Source organism: Tinamus guttatus, unplaced genomic scaffold, assembly GCF_059628265.1.
Source record: "Tinamus guttatus ecotype Peru unplaced genomic scaffold, ASM5962826v1 Tinamus_guttatus_pri_ptg000770l, whole genome shotgun sequence".
NCBI classification, from domain to species: domain Eukaryota; kingdom Metazoa; phylum Chordata; class Aves; order Tinamiformes; family Tinamidae; genus Tinamus; species Tinamus guttatus.
Window position 1 is genome coordinate 300,339 of NW_028289304.1, and position 21,191 is coordinate 321,529.

Sequence of the window (21,191 nt, forward strand, 5' to 3'; positions counted from 1 at the left end):
GCTCTGTATGTTCTCTGCACACCCTACTGCCCCATGTGGGCTTGGAGCTGGTGGGAAGGCAGAGTTGGAGCTGTGGGAAGATGCTGGGATCCTGCCTCGCTCTTCTCCACAGGTGCTGTCAGCAGCCACCATTGTAGCTAAACACACCTCAGCCCTGTGCAACACATGCCGACTGGCCTCCTCCCACACTGCCAACCCCGTCGCCAAGCGCCAGTTTGTCCAGTCGGCCAAGGAAGTAGCCAACAGCACTGCCAACTTGGTGAAGACTATCAAGGTATGGTTTCCCTGTCAAGGTTGCTGTTGGTAGCCCTACAGAGGTGGGCAGGGACTAGGCAGCAGTTGGGTGGGAATTGGGGCATGGTTGGCTTTAGATAATTGCATGGCTTCTCCTGTGTGCCAGGCTCTGGATGGTGCGTTCAACGAGAAGAACCGGGAGAGGTGCCGTGCAGCTACAGCCCCTCTCATAGAGGCTGTGGATAACCTGACAGCCTTTGCCTCCAACCCAGAGTTTGCCACCATTCCTGCCCAGATCAGCCCCGAGGTGAGATCCCACAGAGGCAGGGAGAGGACAACCAAGCTGGGATGGGAACTGCCGTAGGATGGGGAGGAGCTGCACTCGGCAGCACAAGGTGCTGGTGAGCATGGGATGAGCCCTAACAGAGGGCCCGTGCCTGGAGGGGATGTGAGGAGGCAGGAGAACCTTGGGCTTAAACGGCTGCTCCTGGGTCAGGACTGCAGGAGAGGGGGCAATGTCTCTCCCATACGCCTTCGCACCACTCTGTGTCCGGGTCACTGGGCCATTGTCTCCCTGTGCAGGGCTGCAGAGCCATGGAGCCCATCATCTCTTCTGCCAAGACCATGCTGGAGAGCTCCGCGGGCCTTATCCAGACCGCCCGCTCTCTAGCCGTCCACCCCAAGGACCCACCCCAGTGGTCGGTGCTGGCTGGCCACTCTCGCACGGTCTCTGACTCCATCAAGAAGCTGATCACCAACATGAGGTGAGTGGGGGCTGTGCTGCGGCCATCTCTGCATCCTCAGCCATAGCTCTGGAGGCCCCCTGGGAGAAATACATGAACGTAGTTAGGGAATGCAGAGATGCGACAAGGAAAGCTAAGGCACGTTTGGAACGCAATCTGGCAAGAGATGTTAAAAATAACAAGAAAAACTTCTTCAAATATATTAACAGCAAAAGCAAGATCAGGAAAAATGTGGGTCCGCTGGTGAAACGGGGTGGGCACCCTGGTTACGAATAACACAGAAAAAGGAGAGTTGCTGAATGCCTTCTTTGCTTCGGTATTTACCAAGGGCAGCCCTTTAGAGCCCCAGGCCCTAGGGACAAGAGAAGAAGCCCAGGGAGAGGAAGACTCGCCCTGGGTAGAGGAAGATTGGGTCAGAGAGCACCCAAGGAAACTCGATACCCACAAATCCATGGGCCCTCATGGGATGCACCCCAGAGTGCTGAGAGAGCTGGCAGATGACATAGCTAAGCCGCTCTCCATCATCTTTGAAAGATCCTGGAGAATGGGGGAGGTGCCGGAGGACTGGAAGAAGACCAATGTCACGCCAGTCTTCAAAAAAGGCAAGAAGGAGGACCCAGGAAACTACAGGCCAGTGAGCCTCACCTCCGTCCCCGGAAAAGTGATGGAACGGCTCATACTGGCCGTTGTCTCCAGGCACATGGAGGACAAGAAGGTGCTCAAGAGTAGTCAGCATGGATTCACCAAGGGGAAATCTTGCCTGACTAACCTGATAGCCTTCTATGATGGAATGACCAGCTGGATAGATGAGAGGAGAGTGGTGGATGTCATCTATCTCAACTTCACCAAGGCTTTTGACACCGTCCCTCACAACATCCTCCTGGGCAAGCTCCGAAAGTGTGGGATAGATGAGTGGACAGTGAGGTGGATTAGGAACTGGCTGGAAGGCAGAGCTCAGACGGTGGTGATCAGCGGTGCAGAGTCTAGTTGGAGACTTGTAGTTAGCAGTGTCCCCCAGGGGTCAATCCTTGGTCCAGTCCTGTTCAATTTATTCATCAATGACCTGGATGAAGGCACAGAGTGCTCCCTCAGCAAATTTGCTGATGACACAAAACTGGGAGGAGTAGCCGATACCCCAGAGGGCTGTGCTGCCATCCAGAGGGACCTGGACAGACTGGACAACTGGGCAGTGAAAAACCTCATGCAATTCAACAAGGCCAAGTGCAAGGTCCTGCACCTGGGGAGAAATAACCCCAGACACCAGTACAGGCTGGGGACCGACCTTCTGGAGAGGAGCTCTGCAGAGAAAGACCTGGGCATCATGGTGGACGACAAGTTGACCATGAGGCAGCAGTGTGCCCTCGTGGCCAAGAAGGCCAATGGGATCCTGGGGTGCATTAAGAAGAGCGTCTCCAGCAGGTCGAGGAAGGTGATCCTGCCCCTCTACTCAGCCCTGGTGAGGCCACATCTGGAGTATTGTGTCCAGTTCTGGGCTCCACAGTACAAGAGGGATGTGGAGCTTCTGGAGAGAGTCCAGCGCAGGGCCACAAGGATGATCAGGGGCCTGGAACATCTGCCCTATGAGGAGAGGCTGAGGGAGCTGGGCCTGTTCAGCCTGGAGAAGAGAAGGCTGAGAGGGGATCTAATCAGTGTCTATAAGTACCTCAAGGGAGGGAGTGAGGAGGATGGTGCTGGTCTCTTTTCAGTGGTGGCCACCAACAGAACTAGAGGAAACGGCCGGAAACTGAAGCATCAAAAGTTCCACAGGAACTTGAGGAAAAATTTTTTAACAGTGAGGGTGGCAGAGCCCTGGAACAGACTGCCCAGAGAGGTTGTGGAGTCTCTTTCTCTGGAGACCCTGCGTGTGCAGGGGGGTTGGACTAGATGACCTCTAGAGGTCCCTTCCAACCTTAAGCATTCTATGATTCTCTGATTCTCATTTGCTCAAGGCTTAAGGAGAGGGGTCCTGCCTTTCACTGGCATCAACAAAGTTTGCTATGATGCAGTGCCATGGTGCATGCCAGTGCCAGGCACGTTTGGCATGGTACTGATCCATCTGTCACACAGGGACAAAGCTCCTGGACAGAGGGAGTGTGACGAGGCCATCGAGGTCCTGAACAGGTGTATGCGGGAAGTGGATCAGGCTTCCCTTGCTGCCATTAGCCAGCAGCTGGCCCCCCGAGAAGATATTTCCCAGGAGGTGAGTGGGGAACATGTTGCTCCAAAGCCTTCCCAGCCTCAGCATGGCTGTCCCCTGCAAATGGGAAGTGCCCAACACCCAGCACGTGTTCCCAGAGTCCCTGCTGGCTTCTTCTGCTTTCACCCAGGGCTTCTTTGCTGGCACATCCTCATGTTGCAGGGCTCCATCCAAGCATGGGACAAGGCAGGCTCATTCCAAACTCTCCCCTGTGGTCCAAACACTGCCCTGGAAAGGGGAGCTCTGCCTTGCCAACCCCAGCTGCAGCTTCTGCCATCACATCTTCCTTCTGGGCTGAACTGCCCCTCTCAGCTGCCAGCACCCACCACAATCTGCTCTGAGGCCAGGAGCCCTGAATGGAGTTTCAAAGGGATCTTCCTGTCCTCTGAGTCCCCATCAATGTGCAGCAGCTTTGTTTCACTCCTGCATGGTTCAGGTGGTTATGTGACTGGCTCAGCCACATGGAGCAGGACTGTGCTCCTGTCACAGTGTGCTGAGCTGTGCTGTACCTCGGAAACGATGTCTGGGCAAGCACTCTCTATATCCAGAATTGATAAGCCAGATATTCATCCGATAAGCCAGCACTTTGGAGCCCTGTGATCTTGTTGCTTTACTGGGACAGATGTCCTTCCTCGCAATCTCGCAGCAGAGCCCAGTGACACCAGCCCTGCTGTAGCCTTATACTATGTGTTCTCTTTACGCCAGGCTTTGCATAACCAGATGATCATGGCTGTTCAAGAGATCAGCAACCTGATTGAACCAGTGGCCAGTGCAGCCCGGGCTGAGGCCTCTCAGCTGGGGCACAAGGTAACAGGAGGGGCTGGGGTGGGGAGCTGTTGATTAGGCAGGTAAATGTGTACAGAGGTGCTTGCACTGGGGTGGAGGCTGTAGCCAACCTGCGATAGAAGGTGCTGACACTAATACTGCTCTTTCCTAGGTGTCCCAGATGGCTCAATACTTTGAGCCAGTCATTATGGCAGCTATAGGAGCTGCCTCCAAAACACCCAACCACCAGCAGCAGATGAACCTCCTGGACCAGACCAAAACCCTGGCTGAGTCTGCCCTGCAGATGTTGTACACCGCCAAGGAGGCTGGTGGGAACCCCAAGGTGAGCAAGGAGGTACATGTTTGTGGCATGTTCTCCTCTGCATGTGGATTAAGTATGAGAGGCTTCGATGTGTTCTACGTGGAGTATGTACGAGTACTGGACATGGAGACCTGAGAAGAGGCTGTCTGGAGGGGAGGGAAGAGATGCTCCCAGGACATGCTGAGGTGCATGCGTGTGTGCAAATGTGGCTGTGTGAAGCGTGCCCCATGGGTGGGAAGGCTCTGGGGAGCAGCTGCCTTCCCTCACTCTGGCTTGTCCTTGCAGCAAGCTGCCCACACCCAGGAGGCTCTGGAGGAGGCTGTGCAGATGATGAAGGAAGCCGTGGAGGACCTGACCACTACACTGAACGAGGCAGCCAGCACTGCTGGTGTTGTTGGCGGTATGGTGGACTCCATCACCCAGGCTATCAACCAGGTGAGAGGACCTCAGAGAGGTACAGGTTGAAGTGGGTGGTGGGAAAGGCAGAAGAGCCTCCTGCTGTGGTGCACAGTCAAGGAGGATCTGTGGGCTGGGGCTGTCGCCAAACTCTTCTGGTCTTCTCTTGCAGCTGGATGAGGGGCCAATGGGTGAGCCGGAGGGATCCTTTGTGGACTACCAGACCACCATGGTGAAGACATCCAAAGCCATTGCAGTGACTGTGCAGGAGATGGTGAGTACCAGGGCCAGCTAGCATGCCACTGCTCCTCCGGTTATGCCCCCTGCTCCAGAGGGGAAGAAAACAGACAATGGAGCGAGCCCATGGTCTCGCCCAGCTTGGGGACACTGCCCTCCTTGCTTGCCTGTCTCAACATAGGGTCTGTGTGACTTCTGTTCTTCCACTTGCAGGTCACCAAATCCACCACCAACCCAGATGAGCTGGGCATCCTGGCCAACCAACTCGCCAACAATTATGGGCAGCTGGCACAAGAGGCCAAGCCGGCAGCACTCACTGCTGAGAACGAAGAGGTGAGGGGAGGCAGCATTCAGACCTCCCCTACAAACATGTGTGGAAATGTGGAGCAAAGCTGCATTTCCTTTTGGCAGGGCAGCAGCAGATCTCCTGAATGGAAGGACTGGCAGAGAGGGGCAATATTGGGAAGTCCTGTTTGGAGCTGAGAGGGAGTGGTTGGCTTTTCCCATTGGGTACCACAGATGCAAGGGTTAGTTCCTTCCAGAGCTGATATGCACATTTGCTTCCAGATTGGCTCCCACATCAAGTGCCGGGTGCAGGAGCTGGGTCACGGCTGTGCTGCCCTGGTAACCAAGGCTGGTGCCCTGCAGTGCAGCCCCAACGATGCCTATACCAAGAAGGAGCTGATAGAGAGTGCGTGCAAGGTTTCTGAGAAGGTGAGCGGCCCAGGAGGTAGCAGGGAGAGGGGGAACATTGTGCAAGGCAGGTGGAGGGAGGGGTGTTGGATTGAACCACCTCTGAGCCAGGTGCAGTAACAGCAGCCCAGGCTGCTCTAGATCAGCCCTTAGTGGGACATATAGTATTTGCTGCATCTCTAGCAAGCAGCTCATGTTGGGTGGTAGATCTCTGCACCTTCTGCTTTTATTGGTGGAAAGTGTCCTGTCAGTCTAGAGAACACAATAATAACAGACAAAAACATTGTTAAAATTTTGTTAAGGATACATCTGCAATATTTGTAAGCAAGTTTACAAAAGCAAAACAAATACTTTGTTCATACTGCTTGATATGTGTCTGCATGCTTTTTCCTTTCCAAGATTACTTTCCATTAGGAAACTTATTCTCCTATGAGTGTTTGCCAAAGTAGTAAGAAATGAGTTTAACAGTTAAAGAAGGAAATAAGCTATAACAATCTGATACCCATTATTCAAACTTATAGAACTCTCCTGTTTTCCAAATATCTCCTGTATCTCCAAACTTGATAGGTTAAGTACAATGAAAGCTAACAAAGGATGGTCAAACCTCATGGTGACTGTTTCCTCTTAGTTTGAATCTGTCCTGGAGAGGTATCTAGGAATGTGTATAGTAGAGGCTGCCTGTATTTGCCCTGCTCTACAAGTCACTCTGCATGTTTCCTTCAGGTGTCTCACGTGCTGGCAGCCCTGCAGGCTGGGAACCGCGGCACGCAGGCCTGTATTACAGCAGCCAGTGCTGTCTCTGGCATCATTGCTGATCTCGACACCACCATCATGTTTGCCACTGCAGGAACCCTCAACCGGGAGAACTCTGAGACCTTTGCTGACCACAGGTACCAGGGTGGGAGATATAGCACCTCGTCTGGTCACAACCCAATCAGAGTTAGGGAGTTGGATCATATCCTGCGCTCTCCTATCTTTCTTGGCTGTGGACCAGCCTAAGGAGACCTACAAAGTCCAGGTCACACTGGCTCTGTTTCCCCCTCATCTTATGTATGGAAGGCAGGACTTAACATCTTTCTAGATCCCTGACACACGCCTGAGTTGTACTTTGCCTCTCTGTTGCCGCACGTGGCCAAGCTCTTAGCACATTGTGTGGCTATGCAAGGAGTGTGTCTGCATACAGAGTGCAGGTGCTTGACTATCAGTGGTTAACATGCTGTATAAATGCACATATACAGGGCTGTGTTTTCTCTGACCCTTGTTCTCCCCAGGGAGGGCATCTTGAAGACAGCCAAGGCGCTGGTGGAGGACACCAAGGTGCTAGTACAGAATGCCACAGCCAGCCAGGAGAAGCTAGCCCAGGCTGCCCAGTCCTCCGTGTCCACCATCACATGCCTGGCAGAAGTGGTGAAGCTGGGTGCTGCCAGCCTAGGTTCTGAAGACTCTGAGACTCAGGTAGGAGGGGATGTCTGGTTTGAAAAGAGGCTGCTCATAAATTTCTTAGGTTTGAAGTTGAGAGTTTAGAGTGTCTTGTGTTGTTCTGGGCTCTGCATGTCTCAGTGAGGACTGGCTGGGTTTTGGCTGGTGTCAGCAGAGTTGACTGAGCTGGACTTTGGGTACTCAGGTACATTTGTGCCCAGATGTCTTAGTCTTGGGCCACCACCAGCCTCAGTGTGACCATAACAAAGCCATTACCCTGGTCTTGCTTTCCCCAGGTGGTTCTCATCAATGCCGTGAAGGATGTGGCCAAGGCACTTGGAGACCTGATCAGTGCCACCAAGGCAGCTGCTGGCAAAGCTGGGGATGACCCTTCTGTCTACCAGTTGAAGAACTCTGCCAAGGTCTGAGTTGGAGTGTGCTGGGCTGATGGGGAAGAGTGGATGGAGCGGGAGGGCTGGAAAAAGGGTAGGAGGCCTTCTGTCCTTGTCTGGCATCATGTGAGGAACATGAGGGAAGGGGTAGGCACAGACATGGTGAGTACATGACATGCAGAGAAGCATTACTGGAAGAAGAAAGTGGGGTGATGTGATCTGCAGTATGGGGAATGGCAATTTTGGGCCAAATCAGGATGGAATAAAATGTGTAAGCAGTATCCAAGAGCTTGCATGGGATCAACCTGGTTCTTTTCTCCCTTCAACAGGTGATGGTCACAAATGTCACTTCCTTGCTGAAGACTGTGAAGGCTGTTGAGGACGAGGCCACAAAGGGAACGCGGGCACTGGAGGCCACGATAGAGCACATACGCCAAGAGCTGGCAGTGAGTGGCTGGGCTTCCAACCAGGCAGCCTTGGTGCCTCAGCCGATGTCCTTTCTGCCACCTGCCTTTACAGCTCACCCCTGCCTCTTGTCTTGCAGGTCTTCTCCAGCCCAGTGCCTCCTGCCAAGACCTCAACTCCAGAGGACTTCATCCGTATGACAAAAGGAATCACGATGGCAACAGCCAAGGCCGTGGCTGCCGGCAACTCGTGTCGGCAGGAGAGCGTCATTGCCACGGCAAACCTGAGCCGCTGTGCCATCGCTGACATGCTGCGTGCCTGCAAGGTACCCACGCGTGGCCGGGCTTTGGTGGTGGGCGAGAGACAGGAGTCCAGCACGGGTGTTGTGGGGGGCAGCGTGCGCCCTACCCATGGCTGCAGGTGCCCTGGCACAAGCCCAGTTGTTGCTCAGGGCTGTGGAGGAACATCCGGATGTGAATCTGGGCTCCCTGCCTCTGTTCCAGGAGGCTGCCTATCACCCAGAGGTGAGTGCAGACGTGCGGCAGCGGGCACTGCGCTTCGGCAGGGAATGTGCTGATGGATACCTGGAGCTGCTGGAGCATGTCCTGGTGGTGAGTGTCTCTACTCTTGCTCCTGCAATTTGCAGAGGCAACCCGTGGACACCAGGGTGCTGCCCAAATGCCCCAATTCCTCTGGGCTCTGCACAAGCTACATGCAGCCAGGCCCCTGTTGCAGGGCAGAAGGCAAGGTGAGGAGGTGATGTGTCATGGCCACCCATGTGCAGGTCAGACTGATCTAAAAAGGCCTGCTCTTTTCTTCTTTCTGCCAGGAACTGACCTGCTTACTGACTTGAGACTGCACAGCACACAGCTCCGTGCAGGCTGCCAGCCTGTCTTCATCCAGTGCTCCTGGGGAGATGGGCAGTTTTGCTGAACTCTGTGCTGAGCAGCCTCAGTGTTGCAGTGCCCTGGGCTAGTTTTGTTAATAGTTGTTTTGGTCTGAACTAGATAATAGCTCTCAGCTCATCTCTGAAGAGCTGGTGCTGGATTCCTCCCCCAATCCCTGCCCTGTACCTAGTGTGTGGCCTCATCTCCATCCCTAGTTCTGTACAAGGAAGGAGCATCTTCTGTTTTCTCTGTCTGCTTAGACTGACAAAACGAAAGTGAACTGGAATGGGAGTGCTCCTTATAATTACTTCAGGAAACAGATGTCAGAGAGATGAACAATCTTTAAACAAAAGTATTTGGCCAACAACAGATGGAGATTAACTGACTGTAAACAGATGGAGGCAGGAAATTCGACAACACAGGAGCAAAGTCCTGAAACAACTTCCATTAAGAGTGGTGGGAGTAAAAAACTTCAGCTAGTGTGAAAGCAGAGCTTGTTAAGCTTGTAAAAGAGTGTTAGATGAGCAGTGCCTGCCCTGGCAGAGCTGTTGACTGCAAAGGCCAGCTGCACCCTCTTGATGCACTCTCCCTGTGGCTTACTCCTCCAGAGTGGTTCAGTTGACTGCTTTAATTAGCTCTCTGCAATATCAGTGTGGTTTACATGAAGCAAATTAAGAATGGATTAGCCAAGGGCTGGAAGAAGGGATCCAATGAACTAGTTCCAGTAGTTTGCATTCTTGGCAAGATAGTAAAGATAAAGCTGAGTTTGTTAACAAAACTGGAAGCTCCACAGGCACCAGTAACCCTGGAACTAGTGTAGCGAAAAAAAAAAAAAAAAAAAAAAAAAAAAAAACAGTGAGGATTTGACTAACTTGGGAAAGTTTCATGTTGTTTAGATTCACTAAATGCAAGTATGGAGAATTCAGACTGTTTCCTTCAAAGAAAACTGAGTTCCTTTAGGAAGAGTGTAACTAGCACTGGAAGAAGAAAAAGAAGGTGGGCAGGAATTGATGGCTGGAGACTGAAACCAGACACAGGTGAAATCAAAGTTTTATCTGAAGGAGATGACTGCTGGGATGCAGTCCCAAGGGAAGCACTGGATTTTTCCATGCTTCGCATCTAGATCAAGTCTCTTTCTGGAAGCTGCTTTAGCCCCACATATGTCACCACAGCCAAGACTGAAGTGCTGGGTGAAACTCTCTGGCTGACCTGTTGCTAGCAGATGATTGGGCTGATGACTTAGCATAGCCATCCCTGAGGTCAGTGTACTTGCAGATGCACACTATTTGACTGTAGTTTGGGCGTAGCTGTCCAACTGACATGTGATGACTCTTTAATAGCAATCACGTGGTCCATCTCGTATAATGTTCACTAGAGGTGTATTTTAACAAGCTTATAGCCTCCAGGATACTTTCAGCTCTGGATAGAGAGCATTTAGCAATTTTGAATACATCACTAGAGCAGACAGCAGAATGTGGCACTTTGACTGGACGTGCATATGACAGCAAACTGTCTGTCACTGCGTACTGTCAGCTTGGAGATTTCTTGCCACATGCAAGTCTTGCAAATTTTCTAGGATGGTACCGCACGAGTCTAGAACAAAACTGCTGTAAGAATCAGCACTGGGCTTTCACAGCCCTCACAACACACTGATCTGTGAAAGCAGGAACTGAGAACACTGGTCACATTTATGAGAGGGCAGCGGGTTCCTGGAAGGCAGTGAATAGAAAGGATGTGGAGGTGCTGGTGGGACACCTTGCTATGGGCTCTTGTGTAGCTCAGATAGCAGAGCTAATTCCTGTCCTGTGTATAGGGGACCTCAAGTCCCCTTATGGATGTGACAGAGCCTCTCCCCCTAGCAGCATCAAGACTATTGGGAACTGACACCTCATTCAGAGTGTGAACAAGAGCTTGATTAGGGTTCAGGAAAGAGCCACAGGAATTATTTGGCTCTGGGTGGAAAACATGTCTCCCAGCAAAAGAGTAAGCAAGTTAGCATATTTCATCGGGGAGGGGAAGGAATTTGAACCTCCATGGGAAATTGGTATTTGGTAACAATAGGCTTCTGTCAAAAAAACAACAAAAAAAAGGCAGAAAAATCCAGTAGCTGGGAAGTGCAGTCGGACAGTTCAGAGTGGGTAGGACAAGGTGCAGAGCAGGAAGCGGAGGGCAGCCACTCCTGGCTGCTCCGGGTGGAGGCAGTTTCTAGCCCTCGGAGCCTCTCTGTCTAGCTGGCCTCGTCCCAGGGCGGCCCCAGCTCTGGGCCTGGGTGAGGCTGGCCGGGCAGAAGGCGAATTAATGATCGCAGCTCCTGACCTGGTGCCTCTGATCTTTCCTTCTGACCTCTCTTTCTGGTCTCTCTTTGCCCCTTCTCCGGGGAGCACCCGCCTGTCCATGCTCCCTCATGCCCTTCTGTGCACCGCAGTGGTCGTGGCCCTGCCTCGCTCTCCCCGCTCCTCCTCGATGCCTGTGGCTCCCTCAGGATCCGAGCCCGACATGGCTGCCGGAGCCTGCAGGAGCCTTGCCTCAAGTGCATCCCCTTCCCGGTGCGCTCATGTCCTTGTCAGGCCGCTCACTGCCTTCTCTCTCCTCTCTGTCCTTTCCTTTCAGCCGGTGAGTAAGGTGGAGTTCGGTGTGACTCCTGGTGCCAACTTGTGCATGAGCCGTGGTCACTGCTTGCCTGCATGCCCAGCCTGCTGCTGGGGTGGCACTGTGTGCATTCCTGTACACATGCATTTTGTGTGTGCACGCAGGGTTTTAGAAGGACCCTGCGGTCTCTCCCTGCATGTGCACGTACATTCGCTCGGGCTGACGCTCTCCACATGTGTGCAAGCCAGCTCAGGCTGTGCGTGGGCTGTGCCGTGTGGAGCTGGGAGCCTGTTCTCCGCCTGTCCTGGGTGACAGCGAGCAGGTGACAGCTCTGCATGTGCCTCTACACCAGGCGAAGCGGGACTCTGCATGTGCAAACACACATGTGCTGTGGGCCTCAAGTGTGCAGTGCTGTGTGTATGCCTGGGTGCCAGGGGAGTGTGCTCCTCCTTCAGGGCTCCTCCTTCTGCCCTTATAGGACTCTCTCAAGGGACTGGGATGTTGCACTATGTCCTCCCCTGCACATCCCACATTTGCAGGTAGATTTTCAGAAATAGGAATGGGGAGAGGAAAGTGATTATGGGTCTTGAAATGCTTTGGAAGAAGGGGGAAGTCCTGAGTGGGGTATTCGTTGAGTGCATGAAAAAACTTTAACTTAAACCTGAGGAACTCGTTGCCGCGAGATGTCCCAGAGGCGATGGACTCCACAGGGCTAAGGGGAGGATCATCTTTATCCTATGCAGAATGAGACCAGACGGTGTCACTTCAGAAAGGACTGCAAATAATACATGGGGAAGGGACAGCACCTGGTGGGGAGGACTGGGGAACCCACCATTTCAAAGAGAGTAGCAGGGACCCCTTGCTGTGCAGTGGCTGGTAGGTGGCATTAACAGCAACGCAAAATGAATGGGGTGGTTGGGTCCCAAGCAGGACTGGCAGACCCTGCCCTAGGCAGACAAATTCTTGGAGCGAGGGGCAAATAGAGGGTTGTGAGAGCCTGACAGGAAGGTTCATGCAGAAAAGGAGAAGTTATGGACCCATCACCTGCTTCACAATGTGCCCAGCTCACTCGCATCTGCTCCTTTCCCCACAGATCCTGCAGAAGCCGACGCACGAGCTGAAGCAGCAGTTGGCTACGTACTCTAAGCATGTGGCCAACTCCGTCACTGAGCTCATCCAAGCTGCCGAGGCCATGAAAGGTAAGTCCGTGTGCTGCTTCTGGCTTGGGAGACAGGATCTAGGGCCACGATTATGGTCTGTGTTCGAGTAGGTAGGGTGAGAGCCTGCCCCAAGCTCACAGGTGGGGATGTGTAGGGCTAGGGATCACAACCAGAAATGCGGCCATGTGCAGGTTTAGCCTATCTTGGTTCTTTTTTCCTCTAGGGACCGAGTGGGTTGACCCAGAAGATCCTACCGTCATTGCTGAGAATGAGCTGCTGGGGGCAGCGGCTGCCATTGAGGCTGCAGCCAAGAAATTGGAGCAGCTGAAACCAAGGGCCAAGCCCAAGGTAGTGGTTGCTCAGTCCCGCCTGACATCCTATGCTGAGCTTTGAGCAAGCTGGGAGCTCTCCTACCTGTGTGTCCATCTCTCCTTCCCCTTCCTGCACTGCCACTGCCTCCCCACATCTGCAGCTGGATCTTTCTCCAGCAGCTTCTTCCCCTCTGTATCCCACAGCTGTAATTCCATCTCTGTATGTGCGCTCCTCAACTTTCCGCCAACTTCCATAGCTTCCTGGATATGCTATATCCTGTTTCCCAACACCTCTCTCATGCCCCTCTTTTTATCTACAGCAAGCAGATGAGAGTCTGAACTTTGAGGAGCAAATTCTGGAAGCTGCCAAATCCATTGCTGCAGCCACAAGTGCCCTGGTGAAGGCAGCCTCAGCAGCCCAGCGAGAATTGGTGGCCCAAGGAAAGGTAAGGTTGAGGTAGGGGTAGAAATAGGTAGCATGCGACTCTGTAATGAAGTGCTGTATGTGCAGTGATGGGCTCCTGAGCCCTGCACAACCCATGGCAGGTGAGCTTGCACAGAGAACAGCTCAGAAACAGTGAGGCAAGGGTGGCTGGTGGACAGCATTTCCCTTTGTACAGCACCCTGAGGAAAGCCTTGTGTAGCAAAGATCCTGCTGAAGGGGAAGTAGGAGCATTGGGAGATGGTTCGGAGATGTGTGAGGACAACCAGGGGGCAGCACATCAGCCTCATTGTGGATATACACAGCACTTACTCTGGTTAACACAGCCAAAGAGCAGTTATAGGTGACTGAAGCCCAGCTGATAAGGGCTCACCACAAATGTGATCCCAGAGGCCCTGTCTCAGGCAGACAGGTAAAACTAGTCCTGTGTGGCTGGAGGCACGAAGCTGAACTTGTTAAGAGATAAGGTGCAGAGATTAAACAGAAAGGGCAGATGTATGTAAGGCTGTGGCGTGTTCTCCACTACAGTCGTCTTTGGTTGAGACTGCGTGTGTTTCTAGGGGGACTGTTCCTGCTCCTGGGCTTTGAAATAAGAGTTGGTCCTGGGGAGAGCTGAAAAGCCCGGCTCTCCTGGCACTGGGCATCAGGGCAGCCTGGGGACACTGCAGCGTGTGCTGCTGCCTGCTCCCGTGTCTCGCAGCAAGGGGCGCACGGGGCAGTGAGACTCACTCCTCTCCCGACTCGCAGGTGGGCACCATTCCGGCCAATGCAGTGGACGACGGGCAGTGGTCCCAGGGACTCATTTCAGCTGTGAGTATCAAGGGCACACATAGCTGTCACGGGATGGGGCAGATCCTTCTTGCAGGTCATGCTGCAAAGATGAGGACACTTGGCCCTTGTGCTTCTCCTGCATGGAATAAGCAGCCCCTTTTCCCACTCCCACCACCTGGGTCATAATGTGGGAGGTGCTAGTCTCCATCACGTGCCCTCCTACCTGCATGGGAGATACAACCTCCCCCGAGGAGGCTCCCACACCCTCTCTTACACTCTCTCTGCAGGCGCGCATGGTGGCTGCTGCCACGAACAACCTGTGCGAAGCTGCCAATGCCGCAGTGCAAGGCCACGCCAGCGAAGAGAAACTCATCTCATCAGCCAAGCAGGTGGCTGCCTCCACGGCACAGCTCCTGGTGGCCTGCAAGGTGAAGGCTGACCACGACTCAGAGGCCATGAAGAGGCTCCAGGTGAGTCCCAGTTTGTGTCTCCTGCGCTAAGTAGCTCCTTAGGCTCCTCAGCATCAGAGTGCTCCAGGGGTGGGTGAAAATGCGATCATGGCATGCGGGGAGCCTGGGACGGGACTGCGGCGCACCAGAAGAGTGCCTGAGCAGAGGCGTCTCCCCAAGGCTTGTGCTCCCTGCGTGCCATTGTTGGAGGCTTCCTCAGGGCCTGCCCCGTGGGTGCCAGCAGAGAGGGCTCCCTGTGGGAAGCAGAGCTGGTTCCGCCAGCTCAGGTGAGCACACAGCAGCTACCGCCGCTCCCTGTGCCTAGCTAAGGGAACGCCCTTCCCTTAGCTTCATCTCGCTGCAGGGCTGCAGTGAGCCCTGAGGCGGGCACAGGGTGCCAGGCCTGGTGTGCTGCCCCAGACAGGCCTCTGTGTTTTGTCACCAGGGATGGCTTCTAGCCACATCACTGCTCCTCTGCACCACCTCCAAGGGCATGTCCAGGCACTGTGGGCTCCCACCTCCCAGGCCTGTCATGGGAGGGGTGGAGGAAAGAAGGGGATCCGTAAAGTCCTTGGAGGCTGGCGCCTAGCACAGGAGGGCAGCATTGGGGCACAGACTCCGTGTGGCTTGGACTTCCCTGGTCAACTGTGTGCTGGGACATGTGTAATCTGGTCTGCTGTGTTCCAGGGCTCAGTTGCTGTACTCCAGGGCTCGGTTACTGAGCCTGGGGACATTCAGGTCTACTTGTCTGACCCGAGAATGATTGATTGAAATGTGTGCACCAGAGCCCTGGCATTCGAGGGGTTAATGCTTGGGGCACGTTTTGTAGTTCCTTGCTCTGGCATTCAGGGTTTAACCCTCAAAAACCATGGCACACAAGGGGTTAATGCCCATGTGTGGCCCAGACAAGGTCCCAGCCCTGTGTTTCTGGGGTGACTCCTCGGGGCTGAAGGCTGGGGAGGGTCAGCCAGGCCACTCCAAAGTGCCTGCCCCGCTGCTGAGATGGGACGCGGAGCCAGGGACTCCATGTGCATGCCCGGCATGGGATGGGAGCGCCCGCAGCAATGCCTGAAATGGTCATGAGCGGGTTGCTGAGGTGACACACAGCTAACCATGTAAAGGAATCTGCCTGCAGCTCGCCTCTCCTGCCCGGCCCCGCCACCCACCCCCTGCCCGGCCTGGGGGAAAGTGCAGGTCCTGGGGGGGCTGCAGCACGAGCCCCCAGCCCGTCTGTGCCAGGGGGTCCCTGCAGGGCTCCCGAGCTGGGTCGCGCTCCAATTTTTGCTCTCATCCTGCATCCAGTGGTACGCAGAGTGGGGCCCTGTGCCTCCCTGGGCATGCGTCATCCCAGGACACTGCTCCCAGTGCCTGCCCCTGCGCACGGCCTCCCTTCCCACCTGCGCTCCCAGAGCCATGCTGCGCCGCAGCCGCAGCTCTGCCCTGCGCTCTCCACTTCCCTGCACGCTCGCAGATGGCCCTGTCTTCTGGTGATGATGCCTCCCTTGCAGCAAGGCTTCCCTGGTGTCCTCGTGCCCGGAGGATGGAGTTGGTGTGTCCTGCAGAGGCCATGCTCAGTGGGCTGAGCCTCACCACTGCTGCTTCTCTCTCTCGCCCGCTGCAGGCCGCTGGCAATGCCGTGAAGAGAGCGTCCGACAATCTGGTGAAGGCAGCGCAGAAAGCAGCTGCCTTCCAGGACCACGACGAGACCGTGGTGGTGAAGGAGAAGATGGTCGGGGGAATTGCACAGGTGAGGAGAGGGGCTGTTCTTTATGGGGCACAGTCCTGTGATCCAGCAACACCGAGCAGTTCTCCAGAGAACCTCAGCAATACTGCAGGCAGGGAAATTGCACCCCTGCCACCCACCACCAATTAAATCCCGAGGATTCCCAGTCCTTCTCCTGCTTGTAGTAGCAGGCACCACTAGTGAATGTGCTTGTACCACAGTCCTAGGCATGTAACAGTGGTACTAGCACCATCCCTGCAGCCAGGACACATGTGGGGCAGGACGAGGGCTGAGAACTGCCTACCGTGTGACACCAGTCCCAGTCCTGTGTCCTGGCTGTGATCTGTCTCCAGCTGTGAGCCCGTAGGGGAAGGGAGCAGCGATCCTGCCGGCTCTCACTGCCTTCTTGCCCGCAGATCATCGCTGCCCAGGAGGAGATGCTGCGCAAGGAGCGGGAGCTGGAGGAGGCCCGCAAGAAGCTGGCCATGATCCGGCAACAGCAGTACAAGTTCCTGCCCTTGGAGCTCCGGGACGAGGAGCAGAACTGAGCCGTGTGCGATGCAGCTGCTCCCGGGCAGAGCTCTCCCGCCACTCACTGCACAGACTGCTGCTGCCAGCTCCTATTTAAGAAGACCCAGCTCAAGCTGAAGGGCTGCCTTGGCTAGCCCAGAGCTCTGCCTGCACCCGGAGTGTCGGGCCTAACTGAGACACCACTCACAGTGCTCCGAGCAGGCGCCGCACCAGCACCTTCGCTTTGCCGCCCAGCCCACTTTCCCCACGCGCACCCGCCCCACGCGTGGCACAGTCGCAGCGCTGACTGCAGCGGGAGCCTCGTGCGGACTGGCCCTGGCCTGCGCCATGCCCTGGGGTGCAGGGGCTAGAGGCCTCTGGGCCGCAGGTGGGCTCTGCGCGTTCCAGCCCTGGCGCCCAAGCCCCGCGGGGCCTTCCTGTGTGCCTTGTCCTTCTCTTTCCAGCAATTCTCTCCCCCCCTCTGCATGGGACAGGGGGAGGCTGGTGCCTTGCCCCCTCGTGCACAGGGGGATGGGAGCAGCTCCTCCCCTTGCCTTGCTCAACTCTCGCACAGACCCACCTTTCACCTTTGATGCCTTAGCTGTGGCTGCGCTGCCTGCCCCCTGCGGCTTCCCGAGGAGGCCTCAAGCGCCCCACGAGCGTCGTCTTCAGCCCAAGCCTCTCCTTGGAGCGGCCGAGCTGGGAGCCCCCGTGCCTGCGCTCTGGTGTGTGCCAGCTGAGCCCCTCGCCCAGCTCTCCGCCACGTTGTCACCTTCCTGCAGGGCCTTACCTCCCCTCCAGGCCCCTGCCAGCTCTGCCTTCTTCCTCCTTCCCAAGTGCCTGCATCATTTCCCAAGATCTTTGGTATTTTTGTAACTTTCGATCTCTCTCTAGTAACGAGGCTGCAGCTTTCCAAGTTCATTTATTGCCCTGCTCATATCATCCCCGCTAACTACCACCCTCAAGGCAGCAGAGCCCCCCCGGTGCCTGCACTCAGGCTCCCAAGGGGGGGCCCTGGCCCACAGCCCGCCTCCCCTCACCCCTCCTCGGCTCCAGGATGCCAGTTTTCTACCCCCTTCCCTTGCGCTCGCTGAGGCTTCTCTCACTATTTTGCTACTTTAAGCTTCCCATATTAAAAAGACAAGGAAACCAGCTCCCCACCGATGCTCCAGGGTGGGGTGGAGGGAGTGGGAATGTCTCCTTGGAAAGAGATGTTCATCAATAAAAGTTTTTCCTGCTTTCTTGGTCCATATGTGTGGGTGCTCCCATTGGCACAGTGGGAGAGGGTATATGGGCCAGCAAACCCAGGCAAGGAGACCTGCCTGGAGCCCAACTGCTTCAGAGACAAGGAGGTGCAGCCACCAGTGGATGAGTTGTGGGTATAAATGAAAATCTGGAAAGGGAGCAATGTACCCAGAACAGTTTCCTCAAGAGGCCTGGGACCCTGGCCTTCCACCTGGAGCTCCGGCGAGGGCACAGGGAGGCGGTGACTGTCCCCAGGCTGGGGATTTGCCACCTGGGCCCTTTCCCTGGGCTGCAGGTTCAGCCCAGCCCTGCACAAGGCAGTGAAATAAGATGGGACCTGGCAATGCCACACTGGGGGAGCCCAATGTGGAGCAGGACGGTCCACGAGCCCTGGGTCACTGCAGCAACTGCTCCCTGCAGGAGTGGAGTCAGCCCTGCCCGCTGGCTGGCCGGTTCGCAGCGCTCCTGGGGGCGGGGAGGGCAGAGCGGGTGGTTAGACAGCACAGAAAGTATTCGAGGCAAGTCCAGCACCTGGCAGCCGCACGGCCGCCCCACAGGTGTTGCTGTGGGGAGGGGGTGCTGCTGTTGCTAGGGGATTTGGGCCCCGCCGGGCACTCCAGTGCACCCGGGGCCTTGTGTGCCTGGCCTGGCCTCCCACCTGGCCCCTGCTGCGAGCCAAAAATACCCGCGGTGCCAGGTGCCCTATGCAGCACAGGGGGCAGGCCAGGCACCCGCCTTTCCACCCACACTGGGGGTGTGCCCGGTGCCCAGCTCTGCCCCCCTCACCTTAGGGAGCACCTGGACCCCTGCAGCTCCCCAGGGGCAGCTGGATGTATCCCCACGAGCACCAGAGGGGAAGCAGCAGGCAGCAGTGCCAGGAACATGGCTCGAGCCCCGCGGGCCACCGACGCTGAGCTCACACCCTGAAATAGCCCCCCAGGGCCGACCTGAGCAGGCGGCAGCTGCTCACGTGAGGCCCCTTCCCCACCTGTTCCTGCCCCATCACTCAGCGGGTCTTGGGGAGCGCCAACCCCACCAGGACGGACAGTATGTGTGCGCGTGTCCCCCAGACCATCACGTGCAGACATGGCTGGCCCTGCTTGGCCTCACGGGCAGATCCAGCCCCAGGGGGGCTCCAGGGGGATTTGTGGCTCCTGCAGGAATCCCAGCCGTCCCCTGACAATCTGCACCAGCCTGACCCTGCACCAGGCCACCAGCAGGTACTGGCCTGTCCCAGGCGCGCTGCCGGCAGGACAAACCTACTGGGCACCATGAGCAGGGCGGGCGGGCGCCGCATCCCCCCAGTGCATCCCCAGACATAGGAGCTGCTGTGAACCCAGGGTCTGGCCTCCTGTGGCCGACGCTGTGTCCTCTGGAGGGCACCGAGGCTGCTCTGCAGCCAATTGAGCACCCCGGGCTGCTGTGGTGCTCTGGACACATTGATTTGCTCCAACGTCACCTTCACGTCCCACTCTGGGAAGGAGTAGCTGATACCCCAGAGGGCTGTGCTGCCATCCAGAGGGACCTGGACAGACTGGACAACTGGGCAGTGAAAAACCTCATGCAATTCAACAAGGCCAAATGCAAGGTCCTGCACCTGGGGAGAAATAACCCCAGACACCAGTACAGGCTGGGGACCGACCTTCTGGAGAGGAGCTCTGCAGAGAAAGACCTGGGCATCATGGTGGACGACAAGTTGACCATGAGGCAGCAGTGTGCCCTCGTGGCCAAGAAGGCCAATGGGATCCTGGGGTGCATTAAGAAGAGCGTCTCCAGCAGGTCGAGGGAGGTGATCCTGCCCCTCTACTCAGCCCTGGTGAGGCCGCATCTGGAGTATTGTGTCCAGTTCTGGGCTCCACAGTACAAGAGGGATGTGGAGCTGCTGGAGAGAGTCCAGTGCCAGGGCCACAAGGATGATCAGGGGCCTGGAACATCTGCCCTATGAGGAGAGGCTGAGGGAGCTGGGCCTGTTCAGCCTGGAGAAGAGAAGGCTGAGAGGGGATCTAATCAGTGTCTATAAGTACCTCAAGGGAGGGAGTGAGGAGGATGGTGCTGGCCTCTTTTCAGTGGTGGCCACCGACAGAACTAGAGGTAATGGCCACAAACTGAAGCACCAAAAGTTCCACAAGAACTTAAGGAAACATTTCTTAACAGTGAAGGTGACAGAGCCCTGGAACAGACTGCCCAGAGAGGTTGTGGAGTCTCCTTCTCTGGAGATCTTCAAAACCCGCTTGGATGCAGTCCTGTGCCACGTGCTCTAGGTGACCCTGCGTGTGCAGGGGTGTTGGACTAGATGACCTCTAGAGGTCCCTTCCAACCTTAAGCATTCTCGTCTAGTCTAGTCTAGTCTATTCACAATCGGGTGACCTTGACCAGAAGGTGCCTTTTCTCCCCCAGCCCAAGCAAAGGGAGCCCAGAGGGCCAGAACCTCCCATCTCAGACATCCCTCAGAGATGGGATAAAGTGGGAACCCTGAACCGGCTCCCCCTCAGAGGGCAGCCAGAAATGGAAGGGCACCTGGGCCACATGGGTCCCAGCCCTGTGATCCCTCTCTGTCCATCTCCGAGTGCCAAGGCTGGAGCACACAGCACCTAACCAGATGGCAGGAGCATAATGCGAGGGGATGTGTCCTTCTGAGCATACAATTTAAGCACCGAAGCACTGCAGGACCCCCCTAGTATCCTGCCTGGCTGCTCCCACTGCCCAGATCAGTGTGATCCAGGGGCCGAGCCCATTAACTTGTTCTGGGCTAAAACATCTTTGAAAAGCCATCCATCCCAGTCCACGAGTGCCCAGAGACAGCGGCTCCTCCTCTCCTTGGACATTTTGTTCTGGCAGTCACTGAGTCTCCTTGCACAAATATGTGCCTAATTCATCAGTATTAATAGCTGCACGCCAGCCTCCAGCGGTGCCCCCTCTTCCCTTTTTTCCCAGTATCTCCAGCAGCTGCTCAGCCCCAGGGAGGGAGCAGCGAGCGGCTGCTGCCTGTGTCTCCGCTGCGCCTCCCTACAAACCAGAGGCCGAGCTCACTCCCTGGCTCCTGCAAGAGCTGCTGCCTGTGCCTCCTGCAGGCCAGCCTCGCCAGCAGCCTGGCCCAGCTTTGGGCTTCGGACTTTGGGCTCTTGACTTTGGTCCAGCGGCTCCTGTGGACCCCCGGCTTGGGAGCCCACCCCTGCAGCTGGGAATGCGCCAGGAACATTTACGAGCATTATTAAAGCCGAGTTATTTTTAGAGGATCCCAGATACAAAGGGTTTGTATTTTTTTTCTCAGATGACTTTGGTTTATTTAGAGCAGAAAGCA

The 21,191-nt window shown here is 55.8% G+C and overlaps 1 protein-coding gene across 1 annotated transcript in view; it reads left to right on the top strand.

Moving 5' to 3' along the window:
• The window catches only part of LOC104575226 (talin-1-like), a 38,827-nt gene extending 22,037 nt beyond the window's left edge, over window positions 1-16,790 (top strand). Inside the window, exons 34-56 of the mRNA XM_088537440.1 lie at window positions 113-274; window positions 401-541; window positions 817-998; window positions 3,045-3,177; window positions 3,880-3,981; window positions 4,112-4,282; window positions 4,547-4,696; window positions 4,830-4,931; window positions 5,108-5,227; window positions 5,462-5,608; window positions 6,311-6,477; window positions 6,859-7,042; window positions 7,303-7,428; window positions 7,728-7,844; window positions 7,943-8,128; window positions 8,307-8,414; window positions 12,373-12,478; window positions 12,663-12,787; window positions 13,071-13,196; window positions 13,940-14,002; window positions 14,251-14,433; window positions 16,034-16,159; window positions 16,552-16,790. Of these exons, the coding sequence (XP_088393566.1) occupies window positions 113-274; window positions 401-541; window positions 817-998; window positions 3,045-3,177; window positions 3,880-3,981; window positions 4,112-4,282; window positions 4,547-4,696; window positions 4,830-4,931; window positions 5,108-5,227; window positions 5,462-5,608; window positions 6,311-6,477; window positions 6,859-7,042; window positions 7,303-7,428; window positions 7,728-7,844; window positions 7,943-8,128; window positions 8,307-8,414; window positions 12,373-12,478; window positions 12,663-12,787; window positions 13,071-13,196; window positions 13,940-14,002; window positions 14,251-14,433; window positions 16,034-16,159; window positions 16,552-16,683 (3,159 nt within the window). The 3' untranslated portion in view covers window positions 16,684-16,790. The remainder of the gene's footprint in view (window positions 1-112; window positions 275-400; window positions 542-816; window positions 999-3,044; window positions 3,178-3,879; window positions 3,982-4,111; window positions 4,283-4,546; window positions 4,697-4,829; window positions 4,932-5,107; window positions 5,228-5,461; window positions 5,609-6,310; window positions 6,478-6,858; window positions 7,043-7,302; window positions 7,429-7,727; window positions 7,845-7,942; window positions 8,129-8,306; window positions 8,415-12,372; window positions 12,479-12,662; window positions 12,788-13,070; window positions 13,197-13,939; window positions 14,003-14,250; window positions 14,434-16,033; window positions 16,160-16,551) is intronic.
• The last annotated feature ends 4,401 nt before the right edge of the window (window positions 16,791-21,191 follow it).